This window comes from Periophthalmus magnuspinnatus, chromosome 7 (assembly GCF_009829125.3).
Source record: "Periophthalmus magnuspinnatus isolate fPerMag1 chromosome 7, fPerMag1.2.pri, whole genome shotgun sequence".
NCBI lineage: Eukaryota > Metazoa > Chordata > Actinopteri > Gobiiformes > Gobiidae > Periophthalmus > Periophthalmus magnuspinnatus.
The window spans coordinates 14,510,535-14,534,170 of record NC_047132.1 but is presented as its reverse complement, the minus strand read 5'-3'; the positions used below and the strand labels follow the sequence as shown (position 1 = coordinate 14,534,170).

General features: G+C 37.7%; 1 protein-coding gene across 2 annotated transcripts in view; it reads left to right on the top strand.

Moving 5' to 3' along the window:
- The window catches only part of oprl1 (opiate receptor-like 1), a 116,988-nt gene that overhangs the window by 69,821 nt on the left and 23,531 nt on the right, over positions 1–23,636 (top strand). Inside the window, exons 2-5 of one of the 2 annotated variants that reach the window (XM_055222887.1) lie at positions 10,755–10,842; positions 12,099–12,281; positions 13,107–13,183; positions 14,780–14,790. In XM_055222887.1, coding sequence (XP_055078862.1) covers positions 10,755–10,842; positions 12,099–12,281; positions 13,107–13,183; positions 14,780–14,790 — 359 coding nt within the window. Of the gene's footprint in view, positions 1–10,754; positions 10,843–12,098; positions 12,282–13,106; positions 13,198–14,779; positions 14,791–23,636 lie in introns of both variants that reach the window. The other variant, XM_055222886.1, reaches the window with a different exon arrangement.

The following is a 23,636-nucleotide window of genomic DNA, read 5'->3' as shown; positions in this document are numbered from 1 at the left end:
TAATTTCAGAGTGTCAGGAAGATGTGAGTGAATGAAAAACGCACTTTGAGTATTTTGAAAAGAACTCTACAACTAATGCATTATTATTCACATCTACGAAGGTTGTGTTTGTTATGACTGGACTCCCATTTTGCACACGCCGTCTATATCCACAAATGTGCCACTGTTTTGGTTTAGTAAAGTGGGTTTTTTGCCTGGTTGGGTCAGTTTTTCCGTAATGTTCCCATCCCAAATGCAACAAATATGAAAAGATTTTATGTAACCCAACAAAACCCAGTTAGTCACCCTTTTATAGAGTTTCACCACATGCATTTGAATCAGACACAACAGAATATAACAGCAGCTGAATGGGAGGAGGTGGGTGGATGTGGCATGACCAATTTTCTGCTCTTTTTATGAAATGTTATACTGGGGAAATGTATTTGGACCATGCTATTGGACCAAAAGTACTTTCCTTGAGATGTAATTCATGTTTTTAAAGTCCGTACACATTCAGCGGACTTAAATTTGGAAGTTGTTGACTCCAGTTGCCATAGAGATGTATCACACATTCATACAGTAAAGGTCTCGCTCATTTTTGGCACTTAATAGGTTGTGCTTTTGTTCAGGAACGGGATTATTTCAAAGCAGGGTTGTCAAAAGGATTGAAAAGCAGACACTAATTGATACTAAAACGAGTATCAGAACTAGATACTCATTTGACCATAGACTAGTATACGCCCATGGACAACTGTGGAACTTACTTGGATATAAGGTCACATGGGAATATAAAAGAAAGAGCTACAATTTAATGTTGAAAATCACATTCTATTGCCTAAAGCGCATGTGTCAAACTCAAGGCCCGCGGACCAAATGTGGCCCTCCACCTCATATTATGTGGCCCTCGACAGGGTAAATTAAAAGGTATGATGGTCTTAAAATGTTGTTTTATCAGGAGATACGCAGTTACTCAGCCGTATTTTTACATCTTTGCAAACACATATGGAATATTTTTAACTCAAATAAGTAATAGAAACAGTTAATTAACAAGTTTAAAAAGTAGTTACATTTATTTTACATCTAGCCCTTTGACGGCAGCCATTTTGCTGACGTGGCCCTTGGTGAAAATGTGTTTGACACCCCTGGTCTAAAGAAAGAGTGTTTTTGTTTTGTTTTAATTGTTATTGTTATTGTTATTATTATTATTATTATTGATATTGAGTATTGGATATATTCTTTAAAGCAACCATTCCCAAAGCCTCAATGTGAAGCTCACACGGGGTCCCCCAAAAATAATTTACACTACATTTAAGAGAATATGTAATGTTTTTTTCCTTAGATTTACATGTTAAGCAATATATAATTATGCCTATAGGTGTAATACTATTCTAAGGTGATATATTGAACTAATATCTCATGGTAAAATTGATTTCAAACTTCTTTTAAGCTTGTTTTACACAGAGGGCCCTGGACCACACTTGGGAACCACTGCCTTAGAATTTAAATCAAGAAATTTTAGTATTGTGACAACACCATTTCATTGTTTCAAATAGAGCATGGGTTTATGCTAGTAGTAGTGTTTTTGAAAGAAGGATAATAAAAGATCACTCAATGTTGAAATAACCTTTTTTGTTAAGAATTAGGTGCAAAGTTATTGTATTTATAATGACATTACTGTCATTTCAACTGGAAACGATGAAGCCATACCACTTTAGGAATGCCGGATCTTGTCTGATCTCAGAAGTTGCGCATGAGAGTTGGGTCTTTTTAGTACTTGGATGGGAAAACACAGTGAATACCACAGTAGGACTGAAGTGCATACTTCTGCTGTGTCCTTAAGTACTACCATCAGAGAGAAGAGATTGAACTTTGTCCCTGTTTTGGTTTCGTGTGAATATCCCCAGTAATTACAAATATAGTCTAAACCTTGTCAGTTTCACAGTCCAAAGGCAAATCCAACCCTGAAATGATTATCTTCTCTTTACCTCACATTTAATAAATGGGCAAATGTTACAAATGTGATGAGATTATGTAAACCTTACCCAACCTATTCTATTCTTCGTAGCCTTCAGAGCTATCCAACTGTCTCATAATGTCGCAATTGACTTGTCCGCCTACACAGGAGCATGACAGACCTTTACCACATATTAAAGTGTTAAGATTATTACTGTAATTGCTTCATGTGTTCCTTCTGATTGAACAAGATCTGCTACTTATAATTCTCCTTATCTTTACCTCACAAGACCAGGAATGGATTTATAAGGGGGAAAAAAAAAACGGCGACAGCTCACATATTCGTGGCCAGGGCCGACTGTCTTCCCGTGAATAATTCAACAGGATTATTAATATTTGAAACAGCATGAGAGATAAAAAGATCCATCTGAGTGACTTCCATAACCAAAGAGAGTGATGAGGAAGAGTCAAAGTGTTAAAATATGTGAAGAAAGAGAGTTGGACAGTGAGGGCAGAAGAATAGAGAATGTAAATGTAGAGGCTTACAATTGATACTCTCCTGTAATATCATGCCGGGAGGGTACTGTATGTATGTTTATGGAGGAATCTTCAGCAGTTACCATGGTGACACAATGCACACATTAGTAAATACAGCCTGGTAAGTTTTTAGACTGTCAGAAATGGATTTAAACAACACTTTTCAGAAGCCAGTGATCAATACTTTCAAACTTCAATTTTTAAAAAGATGAAAATCTCATAATTTCTTGAGCTATTACTTTAAATTACTATTTCAGTAGAAAAGTTTAATGCCCTAAAACGTTTGATAAACCTTCTTTCGATAAATCTGTTGTTTGTTTTTTTTTTCGTTTTTAATATAACTTTGAAGAATGTGAAACACACTGCATGAGCTGTACTAAAATAAAGACCGTGAGTTCTAAGACAATGATGTGCTTTTTTCCACCCATACAACCTTTTCTGTAAATAACAATTCACACTGACTTAAAAAAAAAAAAAAAAAACTTGTGTAAAGTTAAATTACCATTCGCCAGTTCTAATTCCAGAATAACTTCTACCCTTTTTTCCTCCTTTTTTTTTGTCAGCCATATTGAACAAACTAAATGAGCATATTAATTATTAACCTTGAAGCTTGCTCCCAATTATACAGCACAAATTCATTATCTTGTGTGTTCCCAAAGATTAAAAAGACTAACACATCCAGAGCATTTCTAATATGATTTCATTCGAGAGCAGAATTTCAATAATGCACAGAAGAAACTAAATAACACCCACAACTACCAATATATATTGCAATTAAATCAAAATAGTAATTTTAGCAGAGAGATTTATCAAATCACAATGGGTGCGGAAGAAAAATCCTGCTGTATCTTGCTAATAAAGCCATTTGCTAATAGAGAATTGTTGTTTTGGTTTATTTAAACTGCAGTGTTTTATCATTTCTTTTGGATAATGATTTCTACTCTTAAAGTGATAGCATTTAACTTTCTCGGGGTGGAACGTCAACTGCATGATTCCATAAAAATACAAAGTTAAAACTTTACCTGGAGATGTTTTATGCCATACTGTGGAATATTATAGCCAAAGGAACAACATTTATATGGAAATAAGCAGGAAGAGGCCAAATAAGGCACTTTCACTCCTGTTAATACAGTTAAGTGGTTCTACTGGGGACTGAAATTGAAAGATTGCTGCGGTGGTCTTTTGGTGCTGATCATGTTCTCACCAAACTTCAGCTCAAACAAACCGAACCCAGAGAAAACAGAATATACCCCTCTCCTCAGGTGAAGCTGCATCACAAATAGTGCAGTAAATGACAGTAGAAAGTGCACTCACCAAGTGGACAGAAGGACGTGCCTACCCAGTCTGTTACTTGTCAACAAAAGTTAGGCTGTGTCAGATTTTAGCGATGTTTGGATTTCATATTTGGATTTCAAAAATGCATGGGACGTGTGCGCTCCACAGTGCTCCATCAGGCTGAGGAGGTGTTGGAGCGGGACTTTACTTCAGAGGACGTGACGGCTGCATGATACGAGCAGGTGGATTAAACCACGGAGTTATGACAACTTTATTACCTCTGTCTGGATAATAAAGACGCGGGTGAAGGGAACACATGCCTCTAATGGCCACGGTGTCATTATATGGGATAAATACTGATGTAATAATGTAAATGTGAGGATTAGCCACAGCTTTTTACTTTACAAACCCGTGTAACTGATCAGCCTGTCAACTACACTGATTTTTTGTGATCGGCCCCAGAAACTGTGATATATTTTTGTCTAATTATATAAAATAACAATGATTAATTTCCTCTTCACTATACGTCTTGTCACGTCCTATTACAGAAGACACATAAATAGCATCTAGTGGTGGGGTGGGTCAGTCAGTCTAATTACAGATGGTAGCTTTAAATATATTTCTTTGTCAATTGAAATTTTAACATTTAAGTTTTTTTTTTATTTTTTTTATTTTGAATGCTTAACCATTGCTCCATCGCTACTCACATTTGTTTGTGTCTGTGTGTCTTTTACATTAAAATACTGACTTTTTCATATATAATTTATCAATAAGGTGTGGTCGTCTCTGCCACACTTCTATCTTTTGGATGGTGTTAAAAAATAAACTTCTGTAGAAACCCCCGACTTTGTGGAATGACTCAGCTGTGCTCCGTTTGTAAAGTGCTCATCAGCCTCTTTGATCAAACTTGGATCCTGGACGTGTTTTGACACAGTGATACATTCAGTGCTCTTAAAATATGTCTTATGGACCACCAGACCTCACAGAAATAGCACATCCATTTGAGGTGTTAAGGCTGATGAAAGAGAGGGCACAAGTTCAAGTGGGATTAGGAATGAGTACGCTGTGGAAAAAAAAAAAATCTATTAACTGTGTACTTGCATTCAAGATAATATATGGTACAGAGGAGGGACAGTGGTACAGAGGAGGGACAGTGGTACAGAGGAGGGACAGAGGAGGGACAGTGGTACAGAGGAGGGACAGAGGAGGGACAGTGGTACAGAGGAGGGACAGTGGTACAGAGGAGGGACAGAGGAGGGACAGTGGTACAGAGGAGGGACAGAGGAGGGACAGTGGTACAGAGGAGGGACAGAGGAGGGACAGTGGTACAGAGGAGGGACAGTGGTACAGAGGAGGGACAGTGGTACAGAGGAGGGACAGTGGTACAGAGGAGGGACAGAGGAGGGACAGTGGTGCAGAGGAGGGACAGTGGTGAAGAGGAGGGACAGAGGAGGGACAGTGGTGCAGAGGAGGGACAGAGGAGGGACAGTGGTGCAGAGGAGGGACAGAGGAGGGACAGTGGTACAGAGGAGGAACAGTGGATATTTGGTGTACAGCGTGTGTGCACAACATATGTTATAAATTCTATTATAATTCATGTATTATTTACAATGGCATTTTCCCTGTGATTTCAATGAGATGAAATATGAATGTTGACACATTTTAATTTAAATGTCAGGACTGAGGTTTGCAATCTCTGTCTAAATGTTGTACTGGAACTTTGGACTTTAAATGATTATATTAAATGAACCTGACATGAGAAAATGAATGAGGCCAGTGGATTGGCTGAGCTTTTGAAAGTAACATTTGAGTTACTTTAGTGCACATGTGTCAAACTCAAGGCCCGTGGGCCAAATGTGGCCCTCCACATCATTTTATGTGGCCCTCAACAGGGTATGATAAAAGGTATGATGGTCTTAAAATGTCATTTTATCAGGAGATATACAGTTACAGAGCCATATTTTTACATCTAGGCAAATGCATATGCAATATGTGTAACTTAAATAAGTAATAAATACAGAAACAGTTAATTAACAAGTTAAAAAAGTAGTTAGATTTATTTTACATCTGGCCCTTTGAGAGCAGACATTTTGATAATGTGGCCCTTGGTGAAAATGTGTTTGACGCCCCTGCTTTAGTGTCTTTTTTGTATTTTATGGAGCTGGAAAAGGAGCCGTGTGGAAGGTTATGTAAAATTTTATAAGCATGACCTATCTGTCCTAGTGTTATACTGATATGTGTGTGTGTATATATATATATATATATATATATATATATATATATATATATATATATATATATATATATATATATATATATATATATACATATACTACTATATATACAGTATTCTTAATCACAAAAAAACATTAGACATCATGGCCAGCTTGTTTATGTTGTAATTTAAAGTTTGGTTTCAAGATGATAACAGAATGAGCTTCACATGGAGCCAAGTTCCATATTTAGAATTATGACCGCGAGTATCATAGCAACCAAAGAGCCAATCCAGAGCGAGGCGTGATTTGTCTGTTATTAATATTCATTTCTTGATTTACAGACACAATAGTGAAATAAAATACTAGGATCATGTAGACTGCAGACACTGCTGCAGTTATGGAGAGAGGGGTGACAGTTTTTCAAAGTAAAGTGACTTGGGGCTGATGGAGCCAGAAGCACACACATGATCACTTCCTGTTTGGAAAGTAGCGGCTTGCAGGTTAGCTGTGTCCATTTATATATACAATCTATGATATGTAGGATTAGGAACGGGCAGGCCTCATACAATTCCTTTAAATCTGAATTGAACAGCATTGGAAAAACTTGTCCACTTAATACTTTGAGGTTTAGTTCATCTACCAATACTGTCCATACTGTTCATCATCCTAAAAAAACACAGTATACACATAATGCTAAACTGTATTGTATTGTATGGTATTTCTGCAACGGAGAAATGAGCTGGAAAAAAAAAACAAAAACACAATCTTTCAGCTCTGTACTTGAACAAAAGCTCTTGTATAAAAGGCCTTACTCCTGACAGTATTCACAATGACAGTATGAAAGGTTGTCACTGTGAGACGTTATGGGGTCACGCTGCGCAGTTGAGAAAAGATTTAACATCACACCAACTGAAAATATGTATAATAAGTATTTCCTCTTTTCAGATCATAATTTAGGTCCCTCAAATATCTCGAGTACATCCTCCTTCATCCTGCACTTTCATTAAAGACGACGTGTGTATCAAACGTTTAACAATTTGTTCTTTGAAACCTGTTATATCCATCTGAAACGGCTTAACAATAGAAACAGATCCTCTGACTTCTTCTTCTAAACTGAACTGATGGGCCCCACCTCTTCATAGTAGCGTTTCACGTCTCCAATATGCATTTTTTTACTCAAGTAAAAGTACAGATACTGGAGCACAAAAATAAAAGTAAAAGTGTCATATGGAAAAAAAAAATCTACTTAAGTAAAAGTATTAAAGTACCTGTTGAAAATGTACTTAAAGAGTACAAAGTGAAAGTATTTTGCACAGATTTTCAGCTCTGAAGAAGCTTCAGATATATTGATTTTAATACAGGTTTGTGCTGATTTTTTTTTTTTTCAGCAGAAACAACTGATCATTTTCCTGTGTGTTTTCTTTATATATTTGTGTTAACTCAAACTGAGCGTGTTAGTCAAACTGCGACTGTGTTAAAAATAAACCCTCAGCCTTTTCAGCAGGTCTCACACAATAATAACACAATAACACAGGTGTTTACTTTTCAGTCCTGTTCAAAAACCTGCTCTCAAATATAGTTAAGTAAAAGTAAAAAGTACCTAAAATTTGTACTTGTAGTACTGAAGCGGGAGTTGATAAATTGTTTTCAAAAAAGACAGCATTTTCAAAACGAGAAAAGGTAACACAGAGATGTAAACACACCATGTGTTAACGATGAATACCTCCTGTTTCAAATAATTACAAGTACAGGGCAGTGGAGATGGGGTAAGTAAAAAAAAAAATGTGAGCAACTTATTTCTATGTAGGATTAAACAAACGAGTGAATGAAACAAAATAAATTTCATAATATTTTTGGACTGATGAAAATGCACTGCAACATAACTTGTTTAGAAGCTTTTTTTTTTTTTCCTTTTTTTTGACAAAGTGTTTTTTTTGCCCCTTTTTTGCTCTAGTTGCTCGTATTTTCAGTTTTTAGTCCATTTCTATTCAAGACCTCTGCTATTCCTGTAACCCTGCACCCGCAAACGAAAACATCTCCAAATCTTTTATCCTCTCATGTTTTCATCAGCACCTCTGTTTTTTTTCTTTTTTTTTTTTTTTTTTTTCTTTTTCCTGCTTGTTATAATGTTTCCACTATCCTTCCTGCTTTCGTCCTGTACTCGTCTAATTTTAGAGTGTTTGTGCAAATGGTAAAAACTTAATGTGTTTTGCGTATTTGGGGTGAGGAGCAGAGACAAAGAGAGAATAGGTCTATGAATAAACTTATTTTCACATCTTTTTACCTAGAAAATATACATCAACTGTGATCTTATAATGGAAATATGTTATTTAGTGACAACTGAATGCTTTTTAGTCATGTAGTGCATTTGAAGCATTTTTTTTTTTCCAATGCTTAATTTCATTTTTCCTGCATTTAAACATACCTGATTTTGTATTGTGGAGAGTACACCCTCTGCTTGTTACTATGGAATTATTACTTTTTATTGCCTGAAATCTTCCACAGTATGGCTTAAATTTAAACTTATCTATTATCTACATTTATTCAGTTACAGGTGTTTTACTGCTAAACGATCTGTAGAAAAACATACAATCTTGTGTGTGAAATTGCCTTTTTGCAGATCTGACGTGTAACTTTGTCTTGTGATATCACTTAGAGACAGATAAGTTCAAAAAGCGGGTATTTGTTTGGGCTTTCTCATGTTATAATGTAGTTCTCTCATCAAAAACATCCATAAAGACGTTTCAGATGTCATTCATGTATGTTTGAGTATTTTAGCAATCTCGTCCTATCCGACTCCTCCTTATGGTCAGCTGTAAGATGCAAGGCTCCGCCCACAAGCCTACGCCACCCATGCTCCCACACGACAACTCTCCATAAATATACAAAAAACATGATACAAAACTGTACACAGCAACTTGACAAACCTGATGTGATGTGCAGTAGTTTCATTAGTGGGATGCAGCTGATTGTGTTGTGGTAGCGCTCTGAAGGGGGAGGGACTTAACGCAGAGAGCAGAGGAAGAAAAAAAACTCAAGAGTGTCATAAATGAAAGTGAAACTCATAAAACATGTTCATATGTTGCTTTCAGCGAATTTAGCATTTTCAAAACCATAAAAGGTAACACAGTGATCTAAATATGTTATGTGTTAGCTCTTAATATCCCATAGAAGTAAAATACCCCTCTTTAATGACATACAGTGGAACATTATAGGCAAAACAGTAACATCTCCATGGAGACAAGCGTGCAGCTGTTTTTAGTGGAAAAGCCGCAAAAAGGGTCAGTTATAAATAATATGAAAGAAAATATAAGTTGTATGAGTTTGCCCGGGAACAACGTTGGCCGTAAAACATCAAAGCGCCAAAGCATGTACTGTGCTGAAAGCGAGACTGCATGACAAGAACCTGAGGATGGAATAATAAAATATCAAATACTTCAGGGTCAAATACAGTGACATGAAAAACAAAAATAGTTCATTTTAAACGGTTTGCAGTGGTCCCAAGTTATTCCTAAATTAACATACGCATCCTAATTATTTATAGCAATGAGTTTACTTTTAGTTTGCTTTTGATAACTCTCAAAGACCAGAGCAGAGTTTGGCCATAATGATAACCAACATGCTAACGAGCACTTCCTGATTATCAGATACCAGAACGCTTTATAATTAAAACAGCATGCAGCAGATTTGTGTGTGTTGTTTTTTTTTCCAAAATTGTGCAGAAAAATATGTGCCAACTTTTAAAAAATGCAGTTACTTTGATATCCCTTCATCTGTCATAGTTAACGTCCAGGAGAGCAAGTTGGTATTAGCAATCAAAAAAAGTCTCTCAGCTCTCAGCCGTGGAGTATGCCACTGAAAATACTTGACACTGGAATCAGGGGAGATCTTTAAATAAACGTACTGAGTCGACAGTCCATCAAATCCAAGCGCAATCAGCAGAAGGAGGAACGCTGAAGTGCCTGTGACAGTTATTTTTATTACTTTGTTTGGTGGGAAAAACGACTGTAAACATTTATCATAGTTTTACATTCGTCAAGTGGCAGAAATGTTGAAAAATAAGAAAGTATAGTTACGTACTGTGTGTCATCAGTATGTCTCAGAGTTTAATTTAGTCGGTCTCTGAGGGAACGGGAACTAATCTATGGTCTGAGTAGATTCTGGACAACATAGCACTTATTTTAGTGGAGAGGAGCTTAACAGAACAATCCATTTACGTCCTGTCAATACTGTCCATTAAGACTCATTATGTCACCACTTAAATATGTAAAATACACAGAATCCACCAGGAACAGAGAGAAAAGGTTGTGTTTCTCATTTACTATGTATAAATCAGGAAAAGGAACACATTTTCAGGCTTTAATTTAACAAAATACAAGTGTCAGTAACAGAATGAGATGGTTTTTTTTTTAAATCACATAAAACTTAATAATGATTCAATACTGATTTAATACTGACATTTGGAGCGTTAATGACCTTTTTAGAGTTTATATTACAGATCCAATATGAATTCAATATCCAGGGGAGTCGATGGGGGGCTAAGGGGTCTGTTGTCCCAGGCTCCAGAGTCTTAAGGGCCAATTGCACCATCTTCCCGTTGATTTACGTGAGAGGGGGGCCCATGTGAGGCTTCTTGCTCCGGGTTCCCAAATTTCTGTCGACAAATAAACTGAACGTAGCAAAATATCACTTTGTACCAATATTTAGATTTAGATATTACATTTTCAGGCTTAATCTACAAAAGTCGGTGACACTGTTTTGAATTGCGTTTTTTTTTTCTCTTTGTTTTCTCAGATACACCAAGATGAAGACAGCCACCAACATCTACATCTTTAATCTGGCACTAGCGGATTCCCTGTTTCTGGCAACTCTCCCTTTTCAGGTGAGAAACACTTTAGTTTTAAGTATTTTGTTAATTGCAGTGTTGTTTAATACTACATATAACAATGACAAGCATTTTCACGTATAGTTTTATCATTTCCCTTGTGAACTAATATGCATTTTAAAGTTATGTGTATTAAATGGTAAGAATTTAAGGTATTTTATCAACATTTAACTCTAAAGTCAATTGGATGATGCTGGCTGGTATTCATTCACTATCCACACTTGTATTTTAGTAGCTTCGATAGTAACCATAGACAAAGACGTTGCTTCCAATCTGCGCCAATGGCCTCTCCAAGCACCACCATTTACTCACACACCATGTCGATACCATAAACTGTACATAAATGAACATATCTGTGTAATGGCTCAGTCGTCCAGGTCTGATCCAGAGTAAAATCCGAGGTTAAATCAACAAAACGTCTTCACTCCTACAACGTTTTGTCCAGCTGATAGATTTAACTTTGGTGTTTATAAATTGACATTGCTAACCTGCTAGCTGCTGCTTTCCAGACAGGAAGCAAGCATAGGCGCACTTCCGGCTCCATCGACTTTGGCTCCAATTTACTTTCTATTGAAAAACTGTCGCCCCTCTCTCTATAACCGCTGCTGTCAGACTCATATTTGTTTTCTTAAAGTACTCGTATTAATCTGCTCTATATCATCCTGGTGTTTTTTATTTCGCTATTTTCTCCATGCATCAAGAAATAAACATTAATAACAGCCCAATGAAGCACCTTTTTCTTTGAGGTCGCTCCCGCTAGCGTTAGCAACAGGTTTGATTGACAGCGTTGCTAGCGTTTTCTATTCATTACTGTGTTTTTTGGTGTGACCTGCATCTATGGTAAATATTTGTCATAGTTTTACATTAGTCCAGTGGCAGTTTGTGAAAATTATAGGAAACAAATCCCTTTATGCTCGTCGTCCAGAAACAAATGTCCATCCAAACTGCTGCACTGATTTAGGTGGAAGTTGCAGATTTTACGACAGTTTTAAAATTCAGTGATATCTATAAAAGCGTTGTCATTTATTTTTATTTGTGAAATCATAACTGTTGTGTAAATTAGATGTCTAACCTGTCATATGTACGTTAACCTTAAAATAATGATGCCCTATATCCATTTTTAAACAAACTTTACAAACTTTATTAACAATAGAATCAAAACATCCTCCATGATTCTATGAAATAAATGTACGGATTCAATCTCAGTTGATCAATGCTAATATATTTTCATTTGTCTACTCTTTTTTTTCCAGGGGACGGATGTTTTCCTTGGATTATGGCCTTTTGGGAACACTTTGTGCAAAGCGGTGGTGTCCATAGACTACTACAACATGTTCACCAGCACCTTCACCCTAACCGTGATGAGCATGGACCGCTACATCGCCGTGTGTCACCCAGTCAAAGCTCTGGACATGCGAACTCCACACAAGGCCAAGGTAAGGCTCACGGTCAAGGTGTCATGTTGGCTAGTGTTAGAGCAGGAGCTACCATGACCGGTACCTGTCAATCTATGTGACATTAAGTAGCAGAACATAGAGTGGTGGAGGAAGTGTGTCACTTTGATTCCAATTGTGCTACTGTCAGGTCAAGCAAAAGTAAAATGTGTCAAAGACTATTAACAGTAACATTTGACTGTGTTTATTTTTGGCTAAAATGCCAACAGTTATATTTTAATAAATCATTTCTTAATGTCTTTATGTCTGCTTCACTGACAGGCAGCAAACCACCATAGTCTATGCAGTTCGTCCCTTCTTCATTAGCATTTTGCTAACCTGCTGACCTTGGGGCACAAAGGCGCCGATTGGTCTGATGTTAATATTCATATCTTGGGAAGTAAAAACACCAGAATCATGTAGAGGGGTTTATAACTAATATTTTAAGGCCAAAAATGATGAGTCTGGCAGCAGCAGGTCCAAAGAGAGGGGCATGGATTTTAATAGAAGGGGAAATAGAGTCGATGGAATCGAATCGCATGTTCCTATTTGGAACGTGGCAGCTGACAGTCTAGCTATGTCCATTTATATACACAGTGTATGGGAGGCACTGTCCCTGGAGTTTTAGCCATTTAGCTGTACGGCTAAATTCATTGTTAATGAGACAAGATTTTTGTCAAAATAAATGTGTAACATCATACATTCAGTGTTTTACCCTCGCTACTTTGTTTTATATTTAGCATCAAAACTACAGCTGTGTCTGTCAGTCACCTCTGTGTAACTTGAATGTGTCTGTAGAAATGCTTGTTCACTCTTGTGTGACTACAGGTGGTGAACATCTGCGTATGGGTGCTGGCCTCAGCCTTTGGAGTCCCAGCCATGGTCATGGGCAATGTGGAGGAGGAGCCGGAGCACACCAGTGAGTCTGAACACACCAACAGTTTAAGCTGGGCACACACTACGTGATTTTTAGCCTGATCTCATTTAGTCACTCTGCCTAGTTGAAGCTAGTCACAGCTGCTTTAGTGTCATGGAGCATTTACGACTCGAGCCAGGTTCGAATGTCCAAGTGTGCGCTGCAGATAAATGCCACTTGACTCAAGTTGCAGTCATTCAAACATGTTTGAATGTCGATTTCGGGTGCACTCTGGTACAGCCAACTGTTTATGGACCCTCCTCTGCACACACGGAGTCCAGCGGCCAATGAGAAGGAGTGGATGAGATGCTGGCAAATTTCATCCTCTCAGAAGAAACAATGCTCAAACAATGGCATCAGTGAGACATGTGCTTATTATCCTGGTCTAAATGCTGGATTAATAACACATTGAATCAGAGGTGAAGTGCTAACAAACATAAACCAATGCACTCACTGCAATAATCACCTCTCCCTCTCTCTTTGTCTCCTGCTATTTTCCTCTCCTCCTCTCGTGCGGCTGACATCTTCCTCTTGGAGCACTCTAAATGACAAAGGTGCTTTGGATAAAATCCACACAGGAAACACATCCAATTTCTTTACTTGTTGCCATTTTTAAAGTCTATTAGAAGATCCCAAGTGAGATAGCATCACTGCTAACGCCACCACTTTGAACTGTTTTGGTCAGTCTAGGGCAGGGGTCGGCAACCTTTAACACGCAAAGAGCCATTTGGACCCCGTTTCCACGGAAAATAAAACACTGGGAGCCGCAAATACTTTTTGACATCTAAAATGAAGACACTGTATATATATTTTTTTACCTTTCGGTTTAGTGTGAACAACTATAGTGTGCTTATGACAGGGGTCCCCAACCTTTTTTGCACCACAGACCGGAATAATGTAGGTTTTATTTTCACGGACCGGCCTTCTACGCGTGGCAGATAAATATGGCACAAATAAGTTAAGTGCATAAAAAATACAACTCACCAAACTGCTGCATCAGTGGGAGCTCTGCACTTGTTTTTTTGCGATGAGGTGGACCCATCGAGGAGTGATGAGAGACAATGACACCCACAGTGTGATTATGTCTAGTCTACTCCGCAGTTTCTTTCAAGAAACTCTAAATCTTATCTTTTAATCCTAGGCGCTTAGTCTCCATGTGCCAAAGCAGTTTTGAAGGTTTCATTGCCTCATTTGCTTTTCCACATATTACACAGAGCAGACTCTGTGCGTGAGAGTCACCTGTAGTGACAAACCCAGATTTTAAGTAGGACTCCTGGTGTTGTCTGTTAAATTTCGCTTTCTTTTTCTTGGAGGTCGTAGGCTCCTCTTCTGGCTCCTCAGTTGTCCTTTCCCCCTTTGTTAAAAGCTCTCCAAAGACTTTTGTTTTGGCTCATTTTCACTCGTTTGTGGCTCTACTTTTGGGCGATGTGTCTGATGTGTTATACGTGATACGTCATCGCGGAGACAAGAGCAGATCTATCACAGATATAATAAACTTGTTACTACATCAAATAGATTTCTGTGGCGATTTCCTTTCAGGATTTTCATTATATATCTAAGGACAAGCTTATTAGTGCGTCATGAGGGATGGGCAAAGTTACGTGGTCCTGATCCACCTGCTGCTGACCCCTGTGCACACAGCGTCTGAAAATCAGGGCTGTGTCTTTACGCAGGACTGTGAGCTGTGTCTGTGTCTATGAGGCGTGAGCAGTGTTTGTTTTTAACATTGTGATGCTTATTTTGAGCAACGAAAAATAAGAAAATATAATTTTATTTTAATATTTCAAGATCACAACAATCTTCCTGTTTAAACTACAATAAAAAATAACTAATACAAATAAAATATACTTAAATACTTAAAATGTATTTTCCCAAACCACGCAGAGCCGCAGTACAAGGATGAAAGAGCCGCATGCGGCTCCGGAGCCGCGGGTTGCCGACCCCTGGTCTAGGGTCACATGATGCTGTTTAGCCAATAGTAGAAACTCAGAAAAATATATTGAGTGTGTGTGTGTGCTCATAACGTAACAGTGCTTACTACTAAAAATGGATAAATTATTCATTTACTCGCGATCTAGTCTTTTCATCATTCAGCAGCAACCTACAGCAAGATAAGATAACATTAGCATGGATGAAGCATTACAACCTGCTGTTTAATTATTATAACGTTGTTTTTGTGGATTATTTAATTACACTTTGTAAAGTAAAAGTTATCTTGAGTTGTTCGTCATAGTGGTTTAGTGTGTGCTCTCTCATGACTGTCAGTTGTTGGACTCTCTCTGTATCGTGCAAACTCCAGTCATGTGGTGTGGACGCGCTGCAACATTCTACATCTGAGAAAGTCATGTGTGTGTCCCCAGCTTTAGGCAACACTATTATACAGTGGCGTTATAGTCTGGGTTATCGGGAATAACTGTCAGTGTGTTGTTGGGCCAGATACTTCACCCTCTTTGCCTAGAATGAATGTGAGGTGTGTGAGTGCTGGTGGTGGTCAGAGGGGCCGATGGCACAGATTGGCAGCCACACGTCTAGAGCTGCAGTTCACTAAAGAAATTCTTAATCGATTTAAGACATATCCTTCTGATCGATTAGTTGATTAGTCGCAAAAACAAGTATTTATGCAGAAAAAAGAACTATGAAATAATGTCTTTATATGAAGATAAAACAGGAATCATGACTTTAATCTTTCTTTGGTCTTTTTACATAAATACCAAATCTTCAGCTCGTTCATCCACTTACTGCTGCTGTCCCCTATAAATCCATATATAAATGAAATGATTAGTCGACTAAGACACCATCGACCGACTAAAGCACTACAGCCCTACTCACTTCTGTGTGGAGTGGAAAGATAATGCACAAAACTGTGACGTGACTGTGCGTCTGGGAAGGCGCTGTATAAGACTAACACATTATCATTTAATGAACTCCCACTCCAGGGCTCTAAACGCCTCTCTCTGACTGTAAGTGAGTCTCCGTGAAGTTCCTTGTCTTTTTGTAGTAGTCCAGAGCCCTTTTCCAAGTGTAGCATTAGCAGGCTCATAAAAGCACTTTCACGTTCACTGTTTGCACATACAGGCCCCAGTTACACGATCTTCTTACTTAAGTAAAAGCACAGATGTCGGAGCAAAAAAATGCTTAAGTAAAAGGACTTAAGTACCTGTTTCAAAATGTATTTAGAGAGTATAAAGTAAAAATATTTTGCATACATTTCCAGTTATAATAAAGCTTCAAATGTAGTAATTTTTATACAGATTTGCGCTGAAGTTTGTTCAATAGAAACAATTAAAGTGTAGCTGTTTTTATTTGTATATTTTTGTATGCTCAAACTACTAACATAAAATGGACCTCATCCTTTTCAGCAGGTCTCAAACTATAATAAAAATACATTTACTTTAAAAATTGTGGCAGAAAATACAGATACCTTCTATCAAATGTAGTGAAGTAAAAGTAAAGTACTAATACCTAAAATTTGTATTGAAGTACAGTACTTTACTACTTTTACTTTGTCACATTCTACCACTGACAGGCAGTATTCCCTCTACACACAAAATTATCGTACTAAATGAAACACATGGACTTCAGCGTACAAACTAAAAACAGCACCAAAAATGTTAAACTGAGGCATTCGTTTTTCCTTATCGCACACCTTATGTATCCTCAAACGTACATAGCAAGTTGTAAAACAGTTCCTAATGCCAGAATCTTTTTTTTTTTTCATCTAATCATGAAGCAAAAAGCGTATTGAAAAGTGTGTACAATTTTAGCTAACACCTGACTCTACAAGCTGTTTAAATTGAGTCATTTCCCCCCCTCCACGCGTCTGCTTTTGCTAGTCATTATAAGAGTGTGCAGCTGCGGCGCTTCTCTGTGTACGTATTTTATGTCGAAATAAATCTCCATGTTCACATCTGGCACTTCTATGAATACGCATAAAGATTCATGGTGGAAATACTAAAGGTGCCATACTGACAAACTAGCTTTAACAGTGCTATAATAGGCCCAGCCCTCATTAGCGTCTCGAGGTCAGGCACTCTCAAGGTAGTTTGGTTTATGAAAAAAATGAAAAAAGTAAAATTGTACAACCTTTGTTTTAACCTGTTTGGGAGCAGTTTGCCAATTATCGCATTTTGTCTAAAAGATTTAACTTGACAGAACTGAATCGTGCTACTCATCACCAATAAACAAGGACAATCCAGTTTTTTTTAAAGAGGGATATTATGATAAATTGACTTTTTGGAGCTTTCTACCATCCTGTAATGTGTTTCCCTTATCAAAAACATGTCTGAAGTGGTTTTGTATGTCATCCTTGCATGTTGCTCTGAAGGGTGAGAGACATAGCACAGAGAGCAAATGAAACTGGAACTTAGAATTAGTTTCCACGATTTAAAATTTTCAAACTCAAGGATAACCAAACGATCATTTAGAAGCTAATCGCCTCCACAGCCCCTCCCAAACGTACAGTAGACAGATGGCACCAGAAAAGACTGAATTTTCCCGGAAACTTTTTAATTCTCTCCAGTGGCAGGTGCACAGAATCACCTTGAAGCGCTCTCCAGACATATGAAATAATTAACACAGTGACAAAACATTTGGAGTCTCAAAAACATTTACACTTCACAGCATTGCAATTGCAGAAGTTCATTTGTTAATAAAGAGGATCTGTTGTGTCTGTACTCACACACTCTCTCTCATTTACTAACACTGTGGTGATGTTCTCCCATCTCTTCATACTATTTGTCCAGTGCATCATGTGAAGAGCATTTATCTTGACACGCATAAAGTAAAATCAGGTAATGGCCAAAACCAAACCAAAACATTTTAGCAAATGTAAGAGTTCTATTTCAAAATGTCCAAATGAATCCACCATCCAACTATTGTTCATCTGAAAGGCAGTGTTCTTTTTGCAAGGTTAAAATGATGAATATGACATCTTCTGCTCCAGGTACTTTTGCTCTGGTCTGATATTGAGCGATTCATCAAAACCCCATCAGCAGTACAGGCTCAGAGATACTGCATGTGTAGCAGTTCTGTTATGGCTTTGTCTCAGTGTCCTAATAAGAATGATGGATGAAATAACAGGATATTTCAGATATGATTTTATTATGTGTACTTTTTAAAGACACTTCATCAGATTTTTACTTTTCAAAAAAAAAAAAACAACCATGAAAAAAAACAAGTTCACAAAAAATGGTTTGGAGTGGTCCAAAGTTATTCTTTACATCCAGCAAAAAAAGAATCCAATGGATTCTATCCAAAGCACCACAGCACCTCCGCCGGCACCATCACACTGCACGGTGAGCCGTCTGGGCTCCTCTCGTGTTTTCTACTGTACAGCAGTGGTCCCCAACCACCGGGCCGTGGACCGGTACCGGTCCGTGGATCAATTGGTACCGGGCCACCGGCCGTCCAAGAAATAGTTAATTATTTCCGTTGTATTTATTATCTGAGTCTGAACAATCGTTTATTTTGAAAAATATTTTATTTTGAAAAATGACCGGATTCTCTCAGTTACATTTCCGTCACTTGAGCGCCGACAACTTAACCACTTAGCGTTCCGGACCGTCACTTCTCTGCATTTCTTTTGTTAGTTTTAGGCATAATAAACTTCTGACAGCGCCAACTTTATTCCTCAGCGCAAAACAAACTTGTTAGCTTGTGATTGACACCATAGTTGGCCAATAAGGTGGGGGCTGTGGGTGACTGGAGCCGTGGACAGTGAATGAGAGCTACAGATGACTGAAAGAGTACGCCCCACTCTCCCCCTTGTAGAATCAAGCTGTTACATTACACACGTTTAGTGATGTTTTCCTCTTAAAGCCCATGAACTGCGGAACACGCTGATGCGTGACATGCAGTGGTTTACTGTAAACAGACGGAGTTTGCTGCACGCGTAAAAAGACGAGACTGGATATAAAGATCCGCGCGTAAAATTACGTGCGGGTATTGCGTAATTTTTATGCAGCAGTTTTGCGTTTTAAACATGACGAAACGGACAAAACAAAGGAAGTACACGACCGAGGACACTGTGGATGTTTGTACAAGTTAAACTAGAGGCATCTGGACCCGGAGCGGTTTGTGGAACCGAGTGAAGATCTCACCACCAATCATCACGCACACACCACTTGGGTGAAGTGTCTTGCCTAACAATGACAGAAATTGGTCCGAGTGGGACTCGATCCTCCAACCTTCGGGTTGCGGGACCAAAGCTCTAACCACTGAGCCACTGTCACAGAATCACAGTCTCACTGTACAATCATATACAGTGTGTTCTTAGTTTCCAGTGTGTGTTTGTTTACATTTTGAAGTGTGTGTGTTTGTTCACTGTTTGTAGTGTGTGGTTTGTAAATATATATTTATTTTGACCCATAGCACTTGTTTTGACTGTATTTTATATACAAATATACATTTTATATTGTGTTTTGATACATAAATGTACAGTAATAGAGCAGCTGGGTGTGCAGATACAGATTCCTCTCAGTGTGAGTTTTCAGTAGAGCCTCGTTGATGTCTGTGGGTTGAAACATCCAAAAGTTATTGCACTTTTTCCAAACGTTCTCCAAATGTCTTCATTTGGATATGTTTGGAGAGGCCTGGACTTACTCATGATAAAATGATTGTAAAACTCTCATTTTGTATAGGTATTGACCTCAGTATGACCAGTTGAGATAGTGTATTTTTGTCCCCAGCTCCCTACTGCAGCTTTCTACACCTTCATTTTCACAAAAATTTTTGGGCGAGGATGAGATTTTTAAATGTGTGTTCCAAAGTGTATAAATGCTCAGCAAACAAACTTACAGTGATTCTGACACCTGTGGGTAAAACTACAGGGTGTTTCCTTTACAAAGACCCAAACTAGTGCAGTTACTACTGAGGGTTCAATAATGGTGATTATTTTAATTTGGAGAGGTCAGAACAAAGGCAATTTCACCAAAATCACCCGGAATGCTAAGGGGTTTTTAACCCACAAATTGGTTTTCTTTAAGACAGGATATTATCTGCATTAAAAAATACAATGACTGAACATGACAGAATTGCTTTAATGTCAACAAATCTTATTTTGACAGAACATATTTGTCAATATTAAAGTCCAAATGTACGACGGAGTATAAGGGTCACTTAAAAAAAAATATGCTGGCACTACGAGAATAAAAGTCGTAATATTACGAGAATAAAAGTGGCATTTTTATGAGAGTACAGGCTGCTGTGAGTGAATGAGTGACCAGTGTGTTGTGTGTTGTGGAGAATTTGGAGCATTTTGTTCAGATAAACTTTTAACTGGGGTTTACGCACGATGAAATACTGTGTCTTTTAACCCACCAATCACCACACTATCATCAGTATAAGTACTTTGAAGGGACACTGCCAGCATTTGAGTTTGTTTGTGCGTGAATAAGTGACCAGTGCGTTAAGAATTTGGAGCATTTTGTTCAGATATAGCAATTTCTTCTAAATCTGTATGGTTCCTCCGACTAAATAAACTCAAATGGTGAGAAAATTATGGAAAACTGGGAATGCATATTTGCAAAAAATATTGTTTTTAATCTGCATAAACTCTCTAACAGGACACATTACACAAAATAAGATGTAATTAAATGACATAGCCAATGTTCCCTCTAATTTTTCATGAGTCTGAGCAAACACACAAACTCCCCGAGCGTCCCATGGACCACTGTGAGCGACATCAGACGTGTGCACTGTGGTCATGCTCCACAGAGACTCAGTCCAAGACCTGTGTGAATATTTGAGCACTTATGAACACACAAAACCATACAAACACAAACACTCAAACACAAATAAATATATTAATATTATTTTCTGGTTGAATAATCAATAAATATGAATTAATTAATAAAAAAATAAATTATAAATAAGTAGAAAATAATAATAATAATAAAATAATAATAATTTTTAAAAATCTTATTAATTAAAACATTTGTTAAAACAATATGTCAGTTTGGAGTAGCGCTGGGTATCATTAAGTTGCTGATACGATGCATATGTCGATACATAGGCCCCGATACACTGTTGAAACGATATTTTTCAAATCGATTCAATACGATTCAGTGAAAAATAAAGGCTTTTGAGACACTTAATCATCAACCCGATTTTCACAAAAAAATCTATATTAATTGTTTTTATTTTTTTATTTATATTCCATTTATTGAAGATGAATGAACATAACAAATTCCATTTAGTTTTGTGCATTTTACCAACGATAGAAACACATCAGACTGTTCCATGTGTCAGTTTTATTCATCCACAGTTTATACGAGCTCAACGTTTACATTTACACAGAGACATGTGCAGTTTAACGGCTCTGAAGAATCACAACATATCGACTAAAACACAACTTTGACACTAAAAGTCTTTGTTAAACCAAAGTTAATATGAAATAAACCGATTTTAATCATCAAAACACTGAATAAAATATCAGATGTTCTGCATAAATGAATTTCTTTCCTCTAAACAAGCTGCACAAATGTAGCGCTGTGACAGAATAATTTGGTAAAATATACAAAAAAAATACTCCTGGTGATATATCGATACAGCAGCGCACGATATCGATACTGTATCATTAAAGGAAACGACATGATATAGCGATATTTTGATATTTTTGATTGTTTGGAGATAATGTGGATGTGTCCTGTGCACCTTTCAGTTACATTACAGTGTGAGGAGCTACACACACACACACACACCCCCACCCACCCCCGCACACACATGCACACACACACACGCACACACACTACACACTCACGCACGCACACATACTACACACGTGCCTGGTGTCTGTAACTTCATTCATCTGATCAGACAAACTTCTTTCAGCTCTACCTGGTCTGGAATCTCAAAATTACAAAAATTATATTCTAGTGTTTTTTAAATGATCATTGTGGTATATGATTCTGCAAAAACCTCGTAAGGATTGCATTAGAATGGAAATGGCTGCATCGTCTGTCCCTGGAGACTGGAACGAGCTTGGAGGCGTTGTGCAGAGAGCAAACTTGGCGTACTATAGAACCTTTAATAAACAGAATATTGAGAGTTATTTGTTTTCATTGGGGTGCCAGGTGTTGTGTGCTTAGACTATGACATCATTTGCAGTGAAAACTATCTGCAGTCTCCTCTGAGAGCTCCCGACCAACCGTTGTGTTAAATGTGACCAAACCATAGATCATTTACCCGCATATAAAACCTAGTCAGGCATTAGAATATTTTAAGCATTAGCCATAAACCAGGCCGCCCATGGAAGCAGCAGATTTAGTGTTGCGTTCACTGGTCGATTGGTTGACAGTTTGGTTTGCCTGCTGCATAACAGAATAACCGTGTTTTGAGTGGCCTGAAGGTGGAAAAGTATTATATAACCTTATACAGAAATTATAATGGTAGGATTTTACCGTTTTGAGACTTCACCCCAGTATCCAGGCAATTTTCCAGTAGTCATTTGAAGGGATTTTTGGTCCATTAAAATCACTGAAATGAGAGAAAAATAAATTGAAAATGTTGAATGTAATGTGTATGGGATAAACATGCTAAATTATTCAAAATAATGAATCAAAATGGCATTTACAGGTGTTCAGGGGGAAATGATTGACATGAAAGAACAAAATTGAGAGACATATAAAAAGCAAAAATGGGGGACATGCAATGGGACATGCAATTATCAAAATTATTTTCAATTACTACTTGGCAAATCCATAATAGTATCTCTTCGTATTTTTTGTACAAAGTGTGATCGGTCTGGTCCGTGTCACGCCTCAAGTCAGAACCAAACGTGATCGTCCAATTAGATTTGTTTATTTCATCGACACATGTGAAACAAAGGATCCCATTGGTCACTCATCATTTACAAACAAAATCAATTTCTCTCACTTCAGATTAATAGTTTAGGTCTTCACTCATTGATTCTGCAGCAATACGTAATCATGAGCGGACATGTTTGTTTTGATACGAATGGACCATACCCGTTCGTGATTGGCTAATCTACCTGTCAATCATGCCCATTGGAATTCTGGGAGCTTCAGTGATGACCTTGGTATTGAAAAAGTATGTATTCTGGATCACGGGCAATTATAGTTATAGCTATTTAAAAAATGAAAGTAAAAAACTCATTTCAATCAAACGTGGAAAAAATTCAGAGTTTTCATTTAACTTTTTCCCTTTAGTTTTGTCAACGAGTCCAATCAAGCAGTTGTTCACGAGCTCATATCATCTAAATGAATGCAGACTTTCTCCTCTTTTTTTAAGAAAAATAGAAGTTAAAAGCGAACAAACCATATGCCATTTCCTCGCACATAAAACCTAGTCAGGCGTTAGAATATAGCATCACCCATAAAGGCGCCCGCCCATGGAAGAACCAGATTTAGTGATGCGTTCAATGGTCGTGGGGGATTTTATCGTCCATGAGGTTAATAGCGTTTGGTTTGCCGATCATTTAGTCG